The sequence below is a fragment of the Acipenser ruthenus genome, chromosome 3 (genome assembly GCF_902713425.1).
Source record: "Acipenser ruthenus chromosome 3, fAciRut3.2 maternal haplotype, whole genome shotgun sequence".
Taxonomy (NCBI): domain Eukaryota; kingdom Metazoa; phylum Chordata; class Actinopteri; order Acipenseriformes; family Acipenseridae; genus Acipenser; species Acipenser ruthenus.
This window is the reverse complement of record NC_081191.1, coordinates 12,484,801-12,508,621: the sequence shown is the minus strand read 5'-3', so window position 1 is coordinate 12,508,621 and position 23,821 is coordinate 12,484,801. Positions and strand designations below refer to the sequence as shown.

The window sequence follows — 23,821 nt, the reverse complement described above, 5'->3', positions numbered from 1 at the left end:
ATTTTATTTCATCACATTTTTCACAGGCTATTCCATAAACAACATTGCTATTTTTACAGTAGGTATTAGTTTTTAGTGGATATCTGTTGTTCTTATGTTTAATTATATTTTTACTTTTGTCCATGTATTTACACACTTTACATGTACTAGTGCAAGTATTTGTACAACCTATTCTGTCAATTATTCTTTTATGTTTACTGTGAACTAAAATATCATCTAAATTAGCTTCTCTTTTGAATGCTACAACTGGGGCCTTAAGAAATACTTTTTCTGAATTATGTAGAATCCGTAAATGTTTCCAAACTATCTTAGAAATATTGGGCACAAGTTTAGAGTAAGTCATTACTAATGGGACTCTTGACCTTTTTATCTCTATTTTTATAATCTAGTAGATGATCTCTTTAGTTTATCCACTTTTCTTAACTCCGTCTCTATAATTCTTTCTTTGTATTCTCTTTTTTTAAGAATTGTTTTTAATACATTTCTTTGTTTTACATAGTCACTTTCTTTTGAGCATATTCTTTGTATTCTTATTCCTAGACCCTTTGGGATTGCCCTTTTATTGTGTATTGGATGTGTAGAGGTCATGTGTAAATACTGGTGCATGTCAGTAGGTTTACAGAAGAGGTCAGTCTCAATTGAACCTTCAGGTTTTACTATGGTATCTAAAAATTTTATTTCTTTTCTTGTCCATCGAAGGTCCACCTTAATATTACTGTGTATTTCATTTGCCATTTTATGAAACTGGAAAAGAGATTGTTTTTCCATGTTTCCAAACCCCCAAAATATCATCTACAAATCGAATGTATTCTAAAGGTTCTCTTTCCAATTTTCTAAGTAATTGTTCTTCCCATTTCCCCATGTATGTACTGGCAAAATCCATTCCTAATGTAGATCCTATTGCTGTACCATCGTTTTTGTTTGTAATTCGTATCAACAAATGTAAAATAACTGTTTTCTAAAACTACGTTAATCATATTCAGCATCTCTGCTGTTGGTATTGATTTATCTAGTCTATTATCTAGTGCTTTTTGACAAGCTTCTAAAGTTTCTTTACGAGGGACACTTGGGTAGAAGGATTTTACATCCATGCAAAATAAAATTGTATTCTCTGGAAGGTTGTGCTTTAGTGATTTTATATATATATATATATATATATATATATATATATATATATATATATATATATATAATATATAAATTTAATTTATGTTAAAAATATATTTCATATAGTGGGTCCTGTGGAATAACACACATTCTTTGTGACTAGAGTGAATTATTTATTTTCAGTAATATTGTATTTATTAGCTTTACACTGAATCATTTGAGACAAGAAAAACTAAATTAATTGGCATTAACAGACATTTACCATGTGTCATGTTTTTTCATCATTTGGTTAAAAAGTGAGGGGTTTATTGTTGATTTTCTTACTTGTGAAACATTTATGAACTGCAGTGTTCTGCTGTCTCTGCCTGAAAGCTGTCATGGCAGAGCATGAGTGGATATCTGAGTGACCTGACACCAAAGCAGGAGGAAATACTAGATGTCATTCAGCAGTGTGGAGTACTGGTTAGGGCTCTGGACTCTTGACCAGAGGGTTGTGGGTTCAATCCCAGGTGGGGGACACTGCTGCTGTACCCTTGCAGGCCCACCGAGAGGACGGGGAAATTTCCCCGGGGCCCAACGCCTCGAAGGGGGCCCAACGCCCCGAAGCGGGGCCCTGATGAAGGGGGAACTTTTTTTTTTTTTTAAATATATATATAAATTATTTTAAAACAACTAGCCCTGCAAAAGACCCTTTGCGTTCCCACCACCACATTAAAAAGAAAAACTCCCGTACTGCACACCGAGCCGATGTGCTTCTGTTGTGTAATGATTGTGTATCCAGGCGCTGTCAAACACTTCCTTTCACACAGTGATTTCAAGTTTCGCATTTCATATTTTACTACACCAAAAAGCTGAAAAAAGGCATAGCAATTTTATGTATTTTTTTTTACAGACTTTTAAAAACTTAAAAGTTAAAAACTTTAAAGTTGCACAATATATACCACAGTATGAATAATTCTATTATTAAGAACTATAATTTGCTCAAAACAACGTGGTGCAGCAGTTTGTTAGAAAAATTGTATTGTGTAAAATAAATAAAGTACTTTCTTCAGCTGGTAAACACAATTAGAGAATGATCGGTTATATTGCTTAAAATACAAATATATTTACCAATACAGGCTATTAGTTAAGAGCAGAGATGAGTGGTTTATTTTTGGCACGGGATAAATAAAATACTGTATAGCAACACCGTTAATGTAGTTTATGCTTAAAATGTATGTTATTTGATGTTATTTGATGTTAAGTATGTTAAGTAAACTTCCAATTAATGGGGGGGGTCCGGCAGCGGGACATACCAATCCTTCCCTGGGGCCCATGACGGCTCTCAGCCGCTCTGTACCCTTGAGCAAGGTACTTTACCTAGATTGCTCCAGTAAAAACCCAACTGTATAAATGGGTAATTGTATGTAAAAAATAATGTGTAAAAAATAATGTAATTGTATGTAAAAATAATATGATGTCTTGTAACAATTGTAAGTCACCCTGGATAAGGGCGTCTGCTAAGAAATAATAATAATAATAATAATAATAATAATAATAATAATAATAATAATAATAATAATAATAATAATTCAGGAAGAGTAATGGGAATGCCATTAGCAGACTCATTCGTAATGTTAAAGTGCATTTCAATTATTCTGTTCTGTCTGAGCTTTTGAGGGCCTCCACAACAATATGACTTTTATAATCTTTTAAAAATAAATGTTTAAGATCACCTTTTAAAATGTTAAATTACTATCATGTTGATGATTTAATGTAAGTGGATGACACAGCACAGAAAAATAAATAGCATAGCACAACATTGCACACCACGGAGCTAACAGTCGGGACGGTATTCAAAAATCTCCCAATATATTGACTGCAATTTCTAATCAGCTTAGTTTCAAATATGCAATAGGATAATAAACAGATGCATATTATGCAGATTCAGAGTGTACACTACTCCTTTACGGAACAAAGCATTAAATTAACTGTCTATACAAAGACCATACACATTCTGTTTAGTAGGTGCATGAATAGAGAATTTTATTTTCACCTTTTGTGAGCTGAATCATCGGCCATTGCATTCATGGTAGTGATTACTTCGTTAACTAGTCAAGTAGAATTCTGTCTTGCTATAACACAGTTGTTTTTTGATTAGGCCTGGTTAATAGAATCATTTTGTATAAACCTGAAAATTATGATTTTCTATACAGAGATATTTTGTTGCATAGAGAGTCAACATTTCTTTTGTAAAGTAAAAACTCTTATGATTTTTTAATTTGTTTTATATAACTGTTAAACGCCTATTTGTGTGGCTTATGATAATATTTTTGCCAACCAGTTGTTTGTTAAATATAGACATTGGATTTACAGTATATGGATGCTACCGGATGTATTGAAGACATTTTTATTGTAAACATGTTCAATAGAGATGCAGCATGATAATGCTAGACTGCCACCTGCTGGCAATAAAATACCATGTCAACATGTGGTTTTCTGCCAAAAGCAATGGAATTAAGAGCCAATGTGTTTTATTTATTTCATTTTTCAGTATTGATTTTTATGTATTGCAATCAGCTGCACAGTACATTTTAATGATTACATTTAGTTTTAAAACTGAGTGCCTTTTCACAGCACTGTATAATGAAGTGTGTATAATGTAGTGAGCACTGTAATATTTCTCAGAGCTTCAGACACCTAGTAAATGATTCTTGGTGTTGCAAACATTTAAACGTTTACTGTGAGTTGCATAATATTTAATTAATAGTACTGTAGTAATACAATGAGAGGTTAGCATAAGCTTGCTATGTCAGATTTTTTTTAACTTCTTATTTTTTTATTTTTTTCCCAGTGAATCACAGTTTGCTGTGCAAAAGGATAATGGTCTGGAGCAACAGTGTACTGAAGAAATAAAGGTATGCTTTTCTAAAAAGTACTGTAGTGGCATTTTCATTTCTTTACATGGAGTGTGCCTTAATATGCCTTTAATTACTGTGTATAACATAGGTTTTCATTCCTGGATCAGTAAAAGTATGAAATGACAATCTATAATTTCAAATCCGAACAGTATGTTGGCTGTTTTCTTTAAAGCAGCAATTACTCTTTGATTTTTGTTCCACATGCAAGGCACAATATTACCTGTTCATGGCTATGAAAATCTGACTTAGTTTCAAAATACTGGCATATCCCATTACTTTTGCATGCTCTGTACTTTAAGTGATGGCTGAGTTATCAGGACAAGTTCAGTTTAACTAGGGAGACGGACAATGTAAGTTTCCATATGAAATATATCCGTAAATTAGGAAGCATGTTACCTCCAATTAAGAAATACTATTGCTATTTATCTTTTTACAGTGCAAATTGTAAAATGAGCATTTAGAGATACAGTAACCACTTTTATATGTATCCAATGTGCATATTATGGAATAAAATATAGCAATTAAAAAAATATATATATTTTATTTTGAGCTTGAGGATGGTTTAGAAGCAGAACTCCAATACCCAATAAAGTCAATGCGACTGACTGAGCAGCTGCAGACCTTGAGGAGGGCCCTGTACGCCACATACCTCCAAGAGGTCACTGCCCTGAAGGAGCAGCACAAGGCAGAACTGGACATGCTGGCCTCCAGACTGAGGGAGCAGCACAGCCTGGAGACAGAAGCCCTGTCGCAGGGAATCACAGAATCTGCTAAGCAGGACCAAGAAGACATGAATGGAGGCTGCAGGTCTATCAAAGAGCCTGAATCAAGTGAAGTCACAGGAAAGGATGCCATGCAAACAATTGACACATTGGAGAAATGGTACAAGAAAAAGATAGAGGAAGAAATAGCCAAGGTATTGCCTCATTCGCTCATCATGGCAGCTTGCATGTGTGAGAAATGTTACTCCTTAGTTAGCAGAGAGGTGATTATTACAAGCTGTAGAGCAGCGTCCACTATTTCAGTCTCTGCACAAAATATATTACAGAAGAGACTGCTATTATAAGTAGCATTTGCCATTTAATAAACTGGTTCACATTGATTTGTTTCTGTACTTGCAATGTTTTATATATTACATGTTATCAATGTATTGAAAGTTATAAGTCAACGACAGGACAAAAAGTAGTTTTATGTCTGTTTAATTTAAAATAGGCAAAACCATTTGAGTTGATTAGCATGCACATGTTTGTGTTTGTTTTGTGTATGTAGGTAATTGTGCAGATATCTGTAGAATTTGCTCAGCAGACTGAACTGGCAAGAATTACTAAGCAAGCAAGAGAGACCACGTCTGAGATGCAGACGGTTTCTGAAGACCCAGAGAGAGAAGCGGAGAGCAAAACAGAAGCAGCTGGACTTGTTTTTGAGTCAAATCGGCAAGAACTGGAGAGGAAGATTTTTGAGAAACAACTGAAAGAAAAGACTGAGGAGATATTTTTACTCAGAAATCAAATTCATCAGACTAGCTGTACATTGGACAAGGAGTGTCAGTTTCCTGAAATTAACATTGAGTTATCTATTGAACTTGCAACAGAGAAGGAGATCGTGCTACAAGAATCAATGGTGAGCAGAGGGAAATACAGTAAATGAATTTAGAAATCAAGCAGGAAAAATATTTCTGGTTAGTGTTGCACTGCAAAAATTTGTGGATTCAAGGCCTGACTCCAGTCATTAGATGGTGATGGCCCTCTTGTCGAGTTTGTATTCTATAAACCTGTTAAGATATTTTCAATACAATGTAGTTTACCATGAATAGCAGTGCTTTAGTAACATTAGGAAATTAAAGGAATATATATTTTTTACTAATGTACAACAGCACAGAGATATCAGTTTTGCATTGTGAAAAGCTACCTATAATAGACTGAATTTATTTCAGGTTTATAAAGAAGGCACTTCAGCAGAGGCCCTTTCAAGCGCTGGACATTTGGACAAGGAGCATCAGGAAGACATCTGTCATGAGCTGTTTCACCTGGATGAGGAGCAGATTGTGGAGCCTCTGAGACACTCCCACAAGGAGCAGCAGGAGAGGCAGTCGGAAGAGCAGCACAGCTTGAGAGCACAGCTTGCTCAGGTTTGTAACCCGAAAAAACACAGGGGAAACAACATTAGATTAATTGTTTGTAAATGGAGTTCAGTAACATTTTTTAAAAAGTTACTGAGAAACTCATTTTGTAGGTTATTGTATTTTAATATTCAAGTCCTGTCATTGGTAACCAGGAATAGGAATTGATGATTTTGATCCAGTCTGGTAAAATGTACACAAAAATCCCAATGTGTTGTCAAGTCTTATTTACTTGTGACCGTAGTTATGTTCACAATGATTTCTGGCACCCAGAATGAAACATTCTTTTTCTTGAATGTTGATGTCATCGTACTATAGTTTTCTAGATTTTGGAAATGCACATTACAAGCGTGGAATATCTGGAGGGGGTATGTCTGGTTAAAGGACAAATTGAAGAATCGTCATCTTACTGAGACAAATACTCTTCCTTATCTCCTGTAACCCTGTTGTAAATCATGTGTTAAAAAATACATATCACATTACATCAAAACTAATAAAGCAAGGGCCAATAAAACTCAGTATAAACATTTTTTTAAAAATAAAATGCCAGCCAGGGACAGGGCACAGAGGTACATCAGTGCATCTCCACGATTGTCAAAAGTACATTCTCTGTGAATAATGTAAAAACATACCTTCAGACTGTGGCTGATAAATCCCTGAAATCTCAACAACGAGCTAAAGTCTCTGTTTAAATCAAGCAGTAAACCCTAAACTTAAGATCATAGAATTGAATCCTGCTTTTGAAAAATATTTTAATACAAAATACTAACATTATTATAATAATAGTAGTTATTTGTATTGTTTATAGTGTTTATTGAATCCAAAGCATTGCTCTATATACTGCCTGTTAACTTCTTTCTTTGAAAATGTATTGATTTGAAGTTAAGAATCGTCTTTTACCGGACACTTTGACATTAATGTTACAGTCTAGTGATTCTGATAGTTGTAACGCTGAGTAACCAAAAAACATATCAACTTTTGTAGTTTAAAAAAAATAAACTTAATTTAATTATTAGTACAGGAATCCCTTTTGTGCTATGAGGGGCTATCTTAATACAAACGTTTAACAAATAATTACATTTAGCCATCATTGGACATATAAAAAAAAAAAAGAAAAAACAGAGATGACAAGTAAAATACTCCTGGCTGGTCACAATTAGGCAAGTAAAATCATTCTAAAATCTTAGTCGTTGTAAACACCTTTTTTAATGCAGTGCACATTTCGTTATTGGTTCTTTCTTATGATGCATACTATGTGAAATGTTGGCATAGTCCCTCCTTAATTACCGTAAAATGACACCCACTGGTGTGGCACTTAAGTTTGTTGTAAACCCTTGTCAAAATAAAAAAACTGGGTCAAGGGATTTTTTTTTTTTCAGGAACAATAGCACAACAATCACTGTGTGCTGTTGTACCTCTATTTTAGCTGTAAATGTAGCCATTGAATGATGTTGAAAAAAAGTAATGCTGCTGTTGGAATTCTAGGTGGAGTATATACAGAATGTATCTGACTTAATATGTACTTTTTTATACAACACAGGGCAGTGCAGTTTGCTTTTATGTAGTGCTCTTCATGCGGAGCATCCCAGGGCGCTTTGCAATAAAGAAGTAAAAAACTATTGGCCAGTCAATACAGCTCAATTACATATTGTATTTCAAAACCAAATTACAAAACCATTGATTTTTATCATATTTAAAAGCAGTTTTATTTATATATTTACCAGCCCTTCCATGGCGGTGCTGAGTAACTTAAAACACTAAATACTTAAAAACCTGAACAAATAAATATTTAGTTCAACACTTGTTTAGGTTTTGCAAACAGTATCTTAGCACACTACAATTTTGATGTGTTTTACTTTATTCATAGAATTCCTCAGTCAATGATGTCTCAGTTGGTGAAGAAAGGATAAACATAGAAAACCAAGATACAATAAACACTTCAGTTTCAGGTGGAAAAGGAAAACTCCCTCCAAAAATGCAAAACAGCAGCACACAAACTGAACAGGTAACTTAACACCTTAAAAATAAAGTGAAACTGATTATTATTATTATTATTATTATTATTATTATTTATTTCTTAGCAGACGCCCTTATCCAGGGCGACTTACAATCGTAAGCAAATACATTTCAAGTGTTACAATACAAGTAATACAATAAGAGCAAGAAATACAATAACTTTTGTTCAAGCAAAGTACAAGTGTGATAAAACACAATTCAATAATACAGTAGATAATAGTGATAGTTACATCAGGATATGATTAAGTAGTGATAGTTACATCAGGATATGATTAAATACAAAATACTACAGGTTAAACACTTGGCAGACAGTATTCTGAAGTACAGGATTAAATGCAGTAAAATAGGGGGCAGATAAGAGCAAAACTGATCCTTAAATGTCACCATTTGATAAAGTGATTTAGCTAATACACACAAACTAAAAATGTTTTTGCATAATATGTTTTTATAGAATATTACTACAAATCTGTTTGACATGTAATATACCTACCTGTGTGTACTGTGGCAAGTCGGGGTATGTTTTGCCACTTTCGAGACCTTTAACACTGTAATCTAGTGTAAGAATAAATGTTCTCAACAATGTTCAGAGTAAAACAGGTATATTTATTAATTTACAAAAACCGGATTGCTAAGCTGTGTACCAAACCTAGAAATACCACAATACCTGTTATAACCCTAACCCTAACCCTAACCCCCCCCCCCCCCCCCCCCAAAGGTTTGTCCCCACAAGCTTCCTCCAGGCCTTACACAGAGGCAGCCCGACTACAAAAATTGCAGACATTTTTATATAGGGTGTGGCCAGGGGTAATTTACAATCATTCAATTCCCACCTGGCCACATCCACACTTTTTCTATGAATCAATTAAACAATGATCTATTTACATTATGTTGCTATGCAAAGGCAGCCACAAAACACTCTGCCCTGTAACAATACCTAATGACAAGGAGGGGCCTAGTTGTACTGTGATATGCTACAGGTGTTACTGTTGCCGTAGCATCATGCAAAGGAGAATGTGTATCCTCCTGAGCCTTTCGGGAAAACTTCCTAGCTATTGACCCTGGCTTAGATTTATCTTGAATTATATTTTCTGAAAGGACTGTGTTTTACTCGGGGAGCGTTTTGCTGAATTGTTTATCTTAATTAATGCCCAGTGATTCGCTTTTGTGCTGTATTTTGGACAAGCCATGTTGTTAATGCACAGGTATGGTTATAGGAAGTAGGAAGTGACAAACATGACCGGTTTATTGTCTTTTATGTCACTGCTGCCACTTCGGAACATGGCACAGAATGAAGGAGACAATAAAGAGGTACCTCAAGAGGCATCCCCTCACCCTGAAGCTTCAGCACAGCATGCAGAAAAGCCAGCCTCTGATGATCTCACTGTTGAAAGGTTAGCATGTTGTTGTTTTGGAATTGTGAAGCTTTCAGATTGACAATACCGGTACTGAATTTATGCATGCATTTAGAGGAAACTGAACAGAAATATATTTGAAGGTTATAAATATAAAATAAATAAAGGCTAGATCAGTATTTTCAGTTATATATTGGAAAGCTTAAAAAAACCAAGGTCTCTTGATAAATGTAGCATATATAGTTAACAGAACCTACAACTTGAATACCAGGAAACACACTGGTGTATGTCAGTTACACACTACTTTGAAGTTTGTTTAGCTATGTACTAAGATGTTGTGTTAATTTTAAAACAAAAATTGGGATCAAGCAAATCCAGTTTTCTTATTTATTTATTTTTTACAATTATGACTTCCTGCTCTTATTACATATACTGAAATATCCACTTTTCAACATGCAGCTCAGAATAAATGGTCATAGTTTGCAGGTGAACGGAGTGTCACTTAACCTGGAGGGTGAAGCAGATAATTGTTTCCTACAGAAATTCTGTAGCAAGTGATGTAACCTTTTGAACTTGATGCAATTCTGACAGCATATCTGTACCTTTTAGGAACAAAAACATTTCGGCTTCTGTTCTGATGTAAACGCCACAGTATCTTTATAAGCAGATCATCATCAGTTTATCATCTAGCTGCTGGGTGTCAATCTGCCTAAACATTTAAACTAAGTTATATATGTGCTGGTCTTTAAATTATTTCTATAGGCCCAGGTTAAAATCTAGCAGGTCACAAGATGCTTCCAGTAGATATTTCATAGCCCAAATATGGTTCTGTAACATTTCGCAAGCCTTGAATTTACAAGTACCAATTATAATTTACATGAATAAAAATAATATGATCATAATATATATTATTAAAATGTGTTTGTATTTTTCAAAGCAAATACATTTGCAGCAGTCTGACATAGGAATGGACTTTGGGACAATTATTTATTTTAATTATTAGTATTATTATTTATTTCTTAGTAGACGCCCTTATCCAGGGCGACTTACAATTGTTACAAGGTATCACATTATACACATTATACATTATTTCACATTATACAGATATCACAATATTATTTTACATACAATTACCCATTTATACAGTTGGGTTTTTACTGAGCAAGGTAAAGTACCTTGCTCAAGGGTACAGCAGCAGTGTACCTCACCTGGGATTGAACCCACGACCCACGGTCAAGAGTCCAGAGCCCTAACCACTACTCCACACTGCTGCCACACTTAATCAAGATGGGTCTCTGATGCTTGCCTTTTTGTAAATTGAATATCATAAAATAAAATAGCACTATAAAAGGCATTTCATCCTTTAGAGTAAATAAAGCATTTGAAAAAAAAGTTAACTTTATTTTCTTAATGTTTTGTCTTCACATAAAATAGGAATATCTTGAAGAAGGTTAATGAAAGGCTCAGAATTGTTTTATCAGAAGTGCTGAAGACAACTGCTGCTGCTGAGGAGACGATAGGTCGCCATGTTGAGGGGTTGCTGGTTGCATCAAGTAAAGGGGCACATTATCCACAAAGAGCTGCATGGGAACAAGCAGCAGAGGACCCCCTAAAACCACACATTGTCCAAGGTCACGGAGCAGGAGGAGGTGTGTACAGTTTGTGCCAACATATACATTACCAGTATTTACTTTGCCACACCTTGGGCTTCTTCAGCCATCTGAGCTGTGCTTCCTTCCTTTTTCCTGCAATGTGTTCACACTGGTGTATTACAATATATTATTAGATAACCGTGACCTTGACATGGAAATCTGTGCTCTTAAGTTTACTTAAAACCCGAGCAAGCAACACATCCACTGCACAGGGATAAATGGTCTTACTTGCCAAGTTGCTTAATAGCTGATCTGTGTCACTGTCCCTGAGGTGTTTTCAAGTGTATCAATAATCAGATTTCCATCATAGCACAAAGCTAGCAGTGGCTCGTTACCCAGTCAAGCTGTTTCAGACAGATTAAACCCAATAAAGACTGAGAACAGATATTTGTAATATGCTTATGTCCAGGAAAGAGGTTTAGGTGGCTAATAACAGAGACGATGCATTTCCCAAGACAGCTAGGGGATGATCCCATGCTGTCCAATGTGGCTACCACAATTGGGGATGACTGATGTCTAGAGCAGGGGTAGCAACCCTGGACCTCGAGTGCTACAGACACTTCTGGATTTTGTTTTACCCAAGCCCTAATTGATTCAATGATTGGCTTAATTGGTCAGAATTATTATTATTATTTATTTCTTAGCAGACACCCTTATCCAGGGCGACTTACAATTGTTACAAGATATCACGTTATTTTTACATACAATTACATTATTTTTTTTACATACAGGATTGTGGCACTCCAGGACCAGAGTTGCTTACCCCTGGTCTAGAGATTGCTCGGTTTTATAAGAACAAGAAAGTAAAGCGCTCCAAATGTAGGAATTCAAGAGCAAAGCTCCTCGCCACCTGTGATTTGACTAATTGGAACTTACATGCTGCTGATCACAGGGGACAGCTTGTTTAATGTTGAATTTCCCAGAGACCTGGGTCCTGGAATGCTATGATTGTCAAGCTTTTAACTTTCTTGACCCTATGGTTTCCAAGACCATACCCTCAAAATTTGGAGCGGTTTTAGTCCCTGGTAAAGCTAAATAATGTATTTTAAAAATAAAATACATTTCTTCTATAGCCAGGAATCAGTGACATTCCAGCATCCTCATTTTCTCTATTCAGATGAAATTATCCTTTATATTAATCTGAAGAAATAGCTTTTAATTCCTACTTTTAACAGTAGGACAAAGGTGGTTTGTTCTGGAATGCAGATATTTTTTTGTTTTAGAAAAGTAGATGTAGATTTTACTACCAGTAACTCTATGTTATGGTTGATCAAACTAATAAGCATATTAACTCAAGCGGCAATAAAAGTTGAGTTTTATGTGATAAGGGTTTTTCCTTGTAGCCTATACTTAGTCAAACAATTACCATACCTTTCTATTTTATTTGTTTTTGTTTTATTTTTATTTTTAACTTGACTTTTGAACTCAGTCTCATATGACAAAAAATAAACATTTCTGTACAGTAGTACAGCTTGTTGCTGTTTTGTAGTATGTGCTGTATGGCAACAGCCTAATTTTACATGAATAGGAGTGTTTTAGGGAATTATTACTGTAAACAAAGCTTTTGAAAACTGCTTGATTACGGCCCTTACAAGCACAGGTGGAAATGTACAGTAAAGGCAGCTACTGTCTGATTGTTCATACCATGCTGGTGGCATTCTTAGACATGTACACCCTTTTAAGTGTTTAATTTGTTGGAAAGTAGTTGATGAAATGCCAGGTTTATCATAAGATTAAAGTGAACAACAGTGATATAGTTAAAAGGGTCAACCCTGCAAGACCAAACTTGTTTTGTTTACATATTTTGCTTTGGCTATTTAAGTTAGATGTTTAAACTAACAATGTTATGTGTGCAGTTTATATTTGTTCTCAACATATAGTACATGTGTTCAGGGAGTAGAGCATTCCGATAAAGTTTGTGTACCATTGTATGATTATTTCTTGATAAATTTTACAATATGCAGTTATAAAGATCTGGATGGGCGTGACATTTCTCAGAATGAGTTTAGCATGCAATGACAGGTTTTAAACAGCAGGCTGTGATCTGTTACCATTAAATATGACGTTTGATAAAGTAATTTTTTTAGTACCTCAAAGGAATAATTATAGATGTAAATTACTAGAAAGGGATAGACTTTAAACATTGTATGGTTTAAGTTGTATTTTTCCAATTGGGTGTGTAGCACCTTTGCCTCCTGCTTTTTGTAAAATGCCCCCCAGCACCCTGTAATTGTGTTTAGTAGTGATGATAATTTGAAGGTCTGTGGAAGTTAAAGATGCAGCTGTGTTTTTGTTATTGCACTTGTCAATATTTTCTTCCAGATCTACAGTTTCAAAGCATGGGTCTTGCAAAAAATCAGCATGCAGGGTGAAAATAACAACAAAAATTATTATTATTATTATTATTATTATTATTATTATTATTATTATTATCATCAACATAACAATAATAAAAAATGCAAGTAGTTCTTATCACCAAAAAATGTAAACGCAGTTTATTAAAAAATAATCTATATTTACTGCATTCCAGATGTTTCCTCCGAGTCTTGCCAAGGCAGCGATGCCGGTGGAGGTGATGCTAATGTTTGGTCCAGAGAGACGGATGAGGGGCTGGAGATGTCGCAGAGGCTCGCTGAAGGGATGTTCACTGGGGCCGAACTTGACCTTGAGAATGAGGAGTTTATGGTGAACATCAGCACCCGGCTTCAAGCGGCAGTAGAAAAACTGTTGGAAGCCATCACTGAAACTACAAATCAGGTAAATCAGCCTTTGCCTGACTTGACCAGGGGTTAAAAGTACTGCTGGGACAAATATCTGAATATTCGAACTAATATTTTTTGACATGTATTTGGATATAAAAATCAAACGTTCGTATTCACTACAAATGACAAAAATACCTTGCACTTGAATTTCAGTGCGGCATCACAGGAATCACGCATTTTCCAAGTTGCTCTCTCATGCAACTTTCAGTGCGGGAAAATCCTGCAGAGATATTTTAAGACACCAAGCTACTGTATTTTTCACCCAATTTAGAATGCCTGAAACGCTACAACAGTCTAAGGCAGTGGGTGTCAGTGACGAAAGCACTATGAGCTGCATTCTGAGTATTTCTGGTTAAAATAAATAAATAAATAAAAGTAGTGCTGGATATTTTAAGTGCCGCAAGACTTTATTCTCTTGTATGTGATTTTCGGCCACTATCTTTAAGCATTACAGAAACTCAGGACACTGCAGTAAGTAAACAGTTTTGATAAAAAAAGGAAGATATTAAGTCTATCTAGGTGTTGTTTTGCAAGCGGTGACTTTCACTTTAACTCTTAAAACTCAGCCCCATTCATTACTAATTAAGTAATTTAGAGCACAGTTGGAACAAAAGCCAGGAGGGACACTGCCCCCTCCAGGACCGGAATTGCCCACCCCTGAGCTAGACTGAAAGGGAAAGCTTAGAAGCTGTTAATTTCATTTTGAAGTTCAATGGTGCAGTGTTTTTTTATATTATATTATAATATTGTTTTTTATATTAACATATCTCTACCATCTCTACCACATAGTATGCCTGATCCTGGAAATGTTATGGTCTTTCATTTGATATGTTACATGCATGCAGTACAAACTATCCAGTAGCTAAACATACATAAATGAAAACGGTGAAAAACAGGCGGAAATAGGGCTGAGTATAAAGAGTTAAAAAAAAGAAATGGAGCGCTGGTTTAAAAGAAAAGCACCTTTTTTTTCCATTGCCATTCCCCCATAGGGCAGCAGTGTGGAGTAGTGGTTAGGGCTCTGGACTCTTGTCTGGAGGGTCATGGGTTCAATCCCCGGTCGGGGACACTGCTGTTGTACCCTTGAGCAAGGTACTTTACCTAGATTGCTCCAGTAAAAAACCCAACTGTATAAATGGGTAATTGTATGTAAAAATAATGTGTTATCGTGTTATCTTGTTATCTTGAAATTCTGGCCCTGGTTTTACTTGGTGGGGATTGTTCAGTTGTGATTTGAGCTCAAGAACCTAGAAATCATTAACTCACAGCCTTAATGATTTCTGGAAATCATTTCCTTAGTCAGTCTCCCGTAAAAAGAAAAATAAGGCTCTCAGTGTGTTGTATGCCATGCTTTAATCGAAAGATAATAACTCTCACTGCTACTGTACCAGTTGTACAGCCTGCATACTAGAAAACATATTGGAAGGTCATGGAAATCTGTTTTGTTCTCTGGCCCACGTACAGTAGTAATAAAGTTGGTTGTCTTGTATTTTGTCTGCCTCTAACCCCTTAGGGCAAATTGAAACAGGATGTAAATCTTAATGGGGTATTTCCGAGTACTCATCATACCGTACCAATGTTTTGTTAACATTAAATTTAATATTATCAATATAAAAGCAACTATAAACAAAATTACAACTGGAAACAAAACAGCTGTAAGTGCAAAATTGTCCATATTTGTATCCCAGAACTCTTCTCTTATGCAGAGTTGTAGGGTTTGGAACTTTTTTTTTTTTAAAAACTTTTGATATATTTTAATATTCTTAATTGGTAGTTACCAGTTACCTTGATGTGAAAGAAGCAGTTTAGAGATGTTTCTGTTAAAGTGCCAGAGGTGTCTTAATGTTCAAGGACACCTGCTTTTTACAGCTGGTGTATGATTATAATTAAGGCTTCTGTTTTTATTAATTTAATTTTTCGTTGCCTATTTTTTTTTTTTAGCTATTTTCAAGTTATGTAAATTTGTTTTTATTTTTTCAGGGCTTTCGCTTTTTATATACTATATGAAATTATTGTTCTCTATTACTTTCCAAAATGCGTAGGCGTTTTTTTCTGTCAAAGTAACTCGACAGTACTTGCACACTTAAGTTATACCTTCTTTCCTTTGCTGTCTTCCACAACGAAATACTTATGGTCACAGGTACATTCTTCTGTTTTTTTTGTGTGTAGGCTTTTTTTTTTTTTTTTTTTACATTTCTCCACAATTTGCATTAAATCCTCTGTATCTGTAATGCAGCTTTAAATCCTGCGAACAAGCCTCCATTCCTAATTGTAATCTTGTTTTAAATCTTGCAAGCGGAGTCTCCAATAGAAAAGTTGGAATGGGCTGCCACTCAGTAGTTGGGGTGGGTTTAAAGTAGTGCTGGGACAAATATCCATGTATTCGGATACAAAAATCAGATTTTCGTATTCACTAGAAATGACAAAAATGCCTTGCACATTTACCGTCTCACCAGAAGTTGCACGACAGTTTAAAAAATGGCAAATAAAAAAGAGCTCTGTGATATGTGAGATTAATATTGAAAAAACAAACACTGGATCAACACAGCAGCTCTTGAGCCTCTGTTTAAAAGCTTTAGACAACAGAAAGTAAAGAAACCAGATTATGCGTGCTCACGCATAGTGATCTCAGAGAGAAAAAAGGCAAGCACGTCATTCTGAAATGCATCGCTTAAACAGTGTCCAACTTGCTGGAAATGTTGTGTAGTGATTTTTATATAGATGTATATATTATATATTTTTGTTGCGACTTTCTGTTACGTCGAATGTAACGAGAACCAAAATGGTGAGGTTTTTTTTCCCCTTCATTTTACAACGCCATTTCCATGTTTTGTTTTATTTGAAGTGTTTAAAGTTACATTTCAGTTTTTATTTGCTTGTTCAGCTACAAAAAGGCACACGTAAACCTCATGTTATTACTTTATGAAAATGTGTTGATGGCCACTGTTTACTATGAAGAAATGGCAATGGCAAGAAAAGAAAAAAAATGTAAGTAAATAAAATGCAGTGTCAACTTTATGTACTATTTATTTCGGGAATAAACAAAACAGCATTTAACTTGAACTGGTATTTGATATCCTTTGTTTTGTAGTCAATTCACTGGGGTAAAGTAAGGCCTACACAATGTATTCTTTACTCCTGGGATATTTTTCTACTTTAATGTGTTACATGTTGTAACATCTTGCTGTAAAATAAAGGCACACACACAGTGACACACAGACAGTATGCTGTCTCTACCTGTGTTCTGAGCAATATAATGGCTTGTATTACTTTTTGAAAACTAATGAATATCCGAACGAATATTTAAATTGAGTGAATATCTGAACATGAAAATCCTGTGTTTGTCCCAGCACTAGTTTTAAAGTATTTAGAACAACAATGATAGATACAATTCAGGTAGGAGGGACATTGCCCAGCTGCACTGGTAAAGGTGTTTTTTATTTATTTTTTTATGGGAAAGGGGTGGTCAACGTGAATTAAGTAACCATTTTCACTGTTTTTCCGGTGTTTATTGGCTATACGCTGATTTCTTTTTTTTAAATCAGGGGTGTTGTACTGGTTTATCGGTTAAAACCGAAAATCAGAAGCCCCAATTATACTGCATGTTTTTTTTGTTTGTTTTTTGGGGGTTTTTTTTGTTTTTTTTTAAAAAAAATTTAGTCGTTGCCAATTAGTTTTTATTATTTTCTCCCCAATTTGAAATGCCCAATTATTTTTAGGCTCAGCTCACCGCTACCACCCCTGCGCTGACTCAGGAGGGGCGAGGATGAACACACGCTGTCCTCCGAAATGTGTGTCGTCAGCCGCACTCTTTTTTTTATACTCTGCAGACTCACCGTGCAGCTGCCTCAGAGCTACAGCGTCGGAGGACAACGCAGCTCTGAGCAGCTTACAGGCAAGCCCGCAGGCACCCGGCCAGACTACAGGGGTCGCTGGTGCGCGGTGAGCCGAGGACACCCTGGCCGACCTAACCCTCCCTCCCCCTGGACGACGCTCAGCCAATTGAGCGCTGCCCCCTGGGAGCTCCCGTCCACGGTCGGCTGTGGAATAGCCTGGACTCGAACCGGCGACGTCCAGGATACTGCATGTTTTTAAGTCATCCTTAAAAATACCATTATAAAGGAACATCTGCCTTCTCAATGAATTGACAAAACTAGAAGGCTTACCTAACACAGCTCTGTGCTTGCTAATGAATATGCTCAGATCTATTAATAGCTAGTGGGTTATTTTTTGTATTTTGGGGGAACGGAGTGTTATAAAATACAGTATGAATGACTGTTTTGTTCCCCCACCATAATGAAGCTGTGTACACATTTACAGACAAGTAATTCAGAAGTTGTAAGCCTTACAAACTTTTTATAGAAACAAACATCTAAACAAGAACATGTATAAAAGCATAATAACTTTTGTATCATGTCTGTTATGTGTACTGATTATGTAGTTATAAAAACAAAGGCGATGATTATAGATCACAAATGTCCTAACTTCATGCAAGTAACTCCCCTGCTGGTGCAGGAATGTATTTAATCGTCATGCTAAATATTGAAATGTGAAAAATGCCTTATTGATTTTACATAAAATGGCTACAACAGGCTTTTCAAAACTGTTCATATGACCAAATGACAGCAAACAGTACTGCCATTATTTTCTAAATTGGTGTTGGTTAGCTTATTTGCGTGTTACTGAGAAGGGCTATTTACTATACTGAGTCCTACACGGGGAGATGCAAACCTGCCAGAACACTACGCAGGGTTTTATCTTCAGTAATGTGGAATCTGATTCCTGCCTGACAGGCTTTTTTCAAAGGGTGGACTGCTGTTTGCAGTTCGACCTGCCTAAAGGTGCAGACTAGGCCACGCCTTCCTTCCCTAGTGACCTATATCCTGTAACTACTCATTGCAGGAAGTGATAGGCTGTGTTTACCTTGCTTTGGTGAGAAAATCTACTTTGGAAAATAACCTCTATGTTGTCATTTTCACACTCTGTTGGTTGTTGTGTGAAGTAGTTAATAGCCAGTGTGTTTTGTTTTTTCTTTGAGCTGCTGCTCTTATGGAGACCTGGAATTATTAACACGATTACTTTTGGACTCCCAGAGACTGGCTGTTACATGCAGTGCCTGGGAACTGCAATTGATCTCTGTGCTGTGTTTATGATCTAATTCACTGACTTACCTTGCTTCCAAATTGAAATAATTCTGATTGCTCTTTTAACCCAGTTCATTGAGAAACTTGGTGAGCGGAAGGTCTGGAAGCATATTTTCCAATAAGGAAAGTTTTCATTTTGTCAAACTTGGATGACTTGGATCTTTTAGTCTCTGTATTTACCTGGGTACTGCTGCACCTTGTGATTTGCCTATGTGACTGCGTACTGTTTACTGAAGGCTCTTCCTGGCAGTTCTGTAGAGACAGTGGCTTAGCTCTGCAAAGTTAACTCTTTTCAGCGTGACTAGCCTTAGGCACCTTCGTACTAAAAGTCACTTTCACAAATGGCAATTGCCTCTACAACAGGCATTGAAGCAGAAGAGTAGCATAGGGTTCCAGCAGTGCCTTATGGAATGGATTCTTATCGGACATATTGGAAATCACAAACAGTGGGAGGCTTGTGGGTGGAGGGCCAAGATGAAGATGTATATGAAGTTGAAACTTGTGTGCCTTTGCCAAGACCATTTCCAATTCCAACCAGCTTAAATGAGAAAAATGCAGTGCTAGTGCAGACACATATAACTCATGTCAATCACAGAAGCAATGGGCATCTTCTTAAAGTTATCTCTAAAATATCTTTACCTACTCCACCTTACTCTGTAAGTATAAGGATTTGAGTGTTCCTCTTAAATTAATTTCTTTATGAAGAAGTAATTTCCTTTAAAAAATGTGCTTTCTACCTGCACTGTAAATCAGTTTTGTACCAAACAATATAAAATAACCAAGAATATTTGCTATTCTGTTTAACACATGCCTAAACCTGTTTATGAATTTAGAAGAGCTGTTTAAATGTATTGCAATTTAATATGTTTTTATATTGAGAGTTTCAGGTTTAGACAAGAACTCTGGTATACATTTTGGAATGATCATTTACTGTCTCTTATTTTAAAATCGTTCTTACAAATGCTAGTTTGATTGTTGTCCCTTTCATTAAAAATAAAAATAAAAAATCAGGAAAATTAAAGTATATAGCTAGGTCTAAATTGATACACTGTGTGGTTCACAATACAAAAATCCACATTTTATTATGACAAACTTTAATAACTTGCTTTGATGTTTAGAAGTCGACATCACAAAATATTTTATCACAGATCATATGCATATTAATACGAAGAATCTTCAACCATGCTTATTTTTAATATTAAGATGGTTGTGTGTCTTCAGTCTACCAGCTGTTGTGTTGTGTAACCGTTGACTATTGACCAAGATAATAGGCACGGGTAGTATTTCACCCTGCTGGTTCTTTAATATTACAGGAGTATCGGGGGTTATGCAAGTATTGTAAGCATTTTTCATTTTAAAGTGTATTTGTTGAAAATAGGAAATGTAAGTGTTGCTTCATTTAGTACTAGTAGCACTATTGAATTAACGTTGTTATTAGGCTATTTCCCTGGCATCAAGATTTGAATTGCCCTTCAGTTTGTGAGGTTGCTACGTATGGGACTGTTCTCAAACTGGTGACGTGCTGTACTTGAAAATATTTGTTTTAACAAACAAAACATTTAATGAAATAATGATGATGATGATGATGATGATGATGATGATGATGATGATGATGATGAGCTTGAGAGAAGAGTCGTCATTAGCCTGCAGAAATAGGATTAGGGCAGTCGAGAGGGACTAGAGCTTGAGCTGATTGACAGATAAGGTGTGTGGATGTGCACAAGGAATCCAATAAATAAATGTACACGCCGCCTATGTTTAACAGTATTACTGAAAATGTTATGTAGTCATGTGAAAAGTGGAGTCATGTCTCTTAGCAATTAAATGTAGCTAAAATAGCATGCATGTATTAAAAAAAAGCAAAACAAATAAAACATTGCATTTAGAGTAAAGTTAAACCTCAAATTAAAGATCCAGCACTCAGGCATTTGAAGAATGTTTATTAGTCTCTATTTTTCTACGAGCCGTCTAGCCCATGTGATATTCCAGGATATTATATTTGTGCAATAGAAAAGTTTAATTCGGGTTCCCGAGTGACGCATCCAATAAAGGCGCTCCGTGTGGAGGGCAGGATGTGCCCTATAGCCTGGAGAGCGCTGGTTCGAGTCCAGGTTATGCCATTGCCGATTTGTGGCTGGGAGTTTCCAGGGGGTGGCACACAATTGGCCAAGCACCACCCAAGTGGGGAGAGTTCAGGTTGTCAGGGTAATCCTCGGTTTACCACACACCATAAATAAATGTACAGATTTTACATGCAAAACTTATATATATATGTGTGTGTGTGTATATATATATATATATATATATATAAGTGTATATGTATGTGTGTGTGTATATATGTGTATATATATACAGTATGTGTGTGTGTATATATATATATATATATACACACACACACTGTATATATGTGTGTGTGTGTGTGTGTGTTTTATTTGGGAATCGATTCCTTGAACAGGTAAGTTCAGTCACAAGGTAACTGTAAATAAATTGAACAAATAATGTTTGCTTTTTTCAGCTTGAACATGCCAGAATCACCCAGACAGAGCTCACGCGCAAGTCATTTAGGCGCAATGCTGAGATCAACGAACTTGTGAAACGTCAGGAGGAGCTGCAGGAGAGGCTCAGTGAAGAGACCAAGGCCAGGGAGCTGTTGGCATTGGAGCTCCACAAAGCTGAAGGTTTGTATGACATATACCCAGTTAATACTGTACACTCATTTGCCTTTATAAGTCTGAGCTTTATGAAACAAATGGAAATCATCTAAATAAATACAAGTTTTAAACCAAGTTAATTTTAGAACATGGAAAATAAAATCCTTTCTGGATATAAATAATTGATCATCCTAAGAAACTTAATATGTCTTTTTTGCAAGTTGTGAAGAGACTAACTGATGTAGCGTATCAACATAGTGCTCCTGTGTAGGAGGACACAAAATGCAGTACAGTATAACCAGCTATTGCTGTCAGGAGAGAATGTCACGTGAAGTAGGGTTAATTGTTTTTGTTCTTTCTGCTCCAGTGAGTTAAAGTAAAAAATGCATACCAGGATAATTAAAACGAGAACACAGCACTGTTTTTTTCTTACTATACACCAACTGAGTTTTAGTTCAAGTATTTCTGATACATGTAGAGTGTAAGAGGCAAGGAAACCTAGGTGATAGCAAAGAAAATAGTTTGTATTTGTGAAATGTATTTAATGGAAAATTGACTTAAGTGGTGAACCACATATATTACCCAATATTACTTTCTACATGTCCCTTGAAGGACAAGTGATATCACAAATACTGTATTTATACAAAACAACACTGCAATTATAAAACACGTCTATCCACAATTGCATGTTGTTTAAACGATTAAGATTATTTTCTTTAAAGTCCTCAAAGTCCATCATGTACATTCCTTGGAGCTCAATAATAATAAAAAAAGCCCTTTCTTTACTTCCTTGTTCACAACAGGTACCTTAAAATTCTCTTGGGCTGGCCACTCATAAGCTTGATATTAGGTATAACAAAGACCTCCCTCCCAGGGCCAAATTATTGGTCAGTGGTTCGGTCATCACTGTCACAAACCTTAACAAGCTGTTCGACCAAGTCTAATATATATATACTGTATATGTGTATGTATGTGTGTGTGTATATATATATATATATATATATATATATATATATATATATATATATATATATAGGCAGGTAAATGAATCCTAGTGACCATTTGAAATTAATTAATACAAGAACTATTTTAAATCTGTATTATGGATTTTCAGTGGAGCACTGCTGTAGGGGTCATGTTAGGAGATTGTTCACCTAATTTGCCTGAGCTATATTTGTATTGTAGGAAGCGGATCGTTTTTGAATAATGAAAGGAGTAAAGGACCTAATGTACCGTAGATCCCTTTAAATCTATAACAACCTAAGAAGAATTAGGAATGATATCTATGTATAATATTCATACATTGTTTCATATTACTTAATCATTTTATGTCATATTTATTTTTGTCAGATGTACTGTGCCTACACCTTCAATAGCTATTTCTAACAGGCTTACTGCACAGGTGTGGTGTAGAAATACTGGTTTTCTTTCCAACAAGGCGGCCAAATAAATGAAGTTTAACAGCACTAGCTTGTACTTTAAAACATGTTTTGCCTATTTAAGCAAATTAGAAAAACAGTAAGGATAACAAGTGGCATTGTTTTTTAAAACCTTTAAATCCGTTAACCCGTTCTGCAGTCCTACAGTAACTACACCAATTTCAAAACACCATTTCCATCACTTCACACCAATTTAAATCAATTATTAATATTGACTATTAAGCTTCTAAACATGTGCTTGCTATTGTACTTATAATCAAGGGGCATTCAACATATTTCATAAGGTATATTTGCAAAAAAAAAAAAAAAAGCACTCTTACAGTAAACTTTCGAATATCTATATGGGGCTCAGATTGGCGGGAAGAATGGACATTAAACCAGCCAAGCATTGTCTCCTTGAATGACATTGAAATGCAATCAAGTCCTGTATTTTGGACCTTGGTGATACTGCAACAGGACCATCATAACCTTGTTTACCTGTGTATATGTTAAGCAAAACCATTCATTTTCATCAGAATATTAAAATATGTTTTCATATTTAGAGTACAGTAAGGAGGCAGCTGCAGTTTTCTACTTTCCTTGCAGAAAGTTTTTCAGAAGTTCAATAGTCCCTGCTTTTCACTGAAAATGGATTGAGCCTGGAAAAATGTAAAGAAAAGAATTCAGAAACATTCATAAT

General features: G+C 35.6%; 1 protein-coding gene across 7 annotated transcripts in view; it reads left to right on the top strand.

Annotated features, from left to right (window-relative positions):
- LOC117435622 (A-kinase anchor protein 9-like) overlaps positions 1-23,821 on the top strand; it is a 102,953-nt gene that overhangs the window by 35,253 nt on the left and 43,879 nt on the right. For 6 of the 7 annotated variants that reach the window (XM_059012563.1, XM_059012562.1, XM_059012564.1 and 3 more), the window contains 9 exons: positions 3,941-4,004; positions 4,558-4,923; positions 5,277-5,627; positions 5,941-6,135; positions 7,994-8,131; positions 9,430-9,533; positions 10,929-11,143; positions 13,677-13,903; positions 21,568-21,730. In XM_059012563.1, coding sequence (XP_058868546.1) covers positions 3,941-4,004; positions 4,558-4,923; positions 5,277-5,627; positions 5,941-6,135; positions 7,994-8,131; positions 9,430-9,533; positions 10,929-11,143; positions 13,677-13,903; positions 21,568-21,730 — 1,823 coding nt within the window. The remainder of the gene's footprint in view (positions 1-3,940; positions 4,005-4,557; positions 4,924-5,276; positions 5,628-5,940; positions 6,136-7,993; positions 8,132-9,429; positions 9,534-10,928; positions 11,144-13,676; positions 13,904-21,567; positions 21,731-23,821) is intronic. The other variant, XM_034920861.2, reaches the window with a different exon arrangement.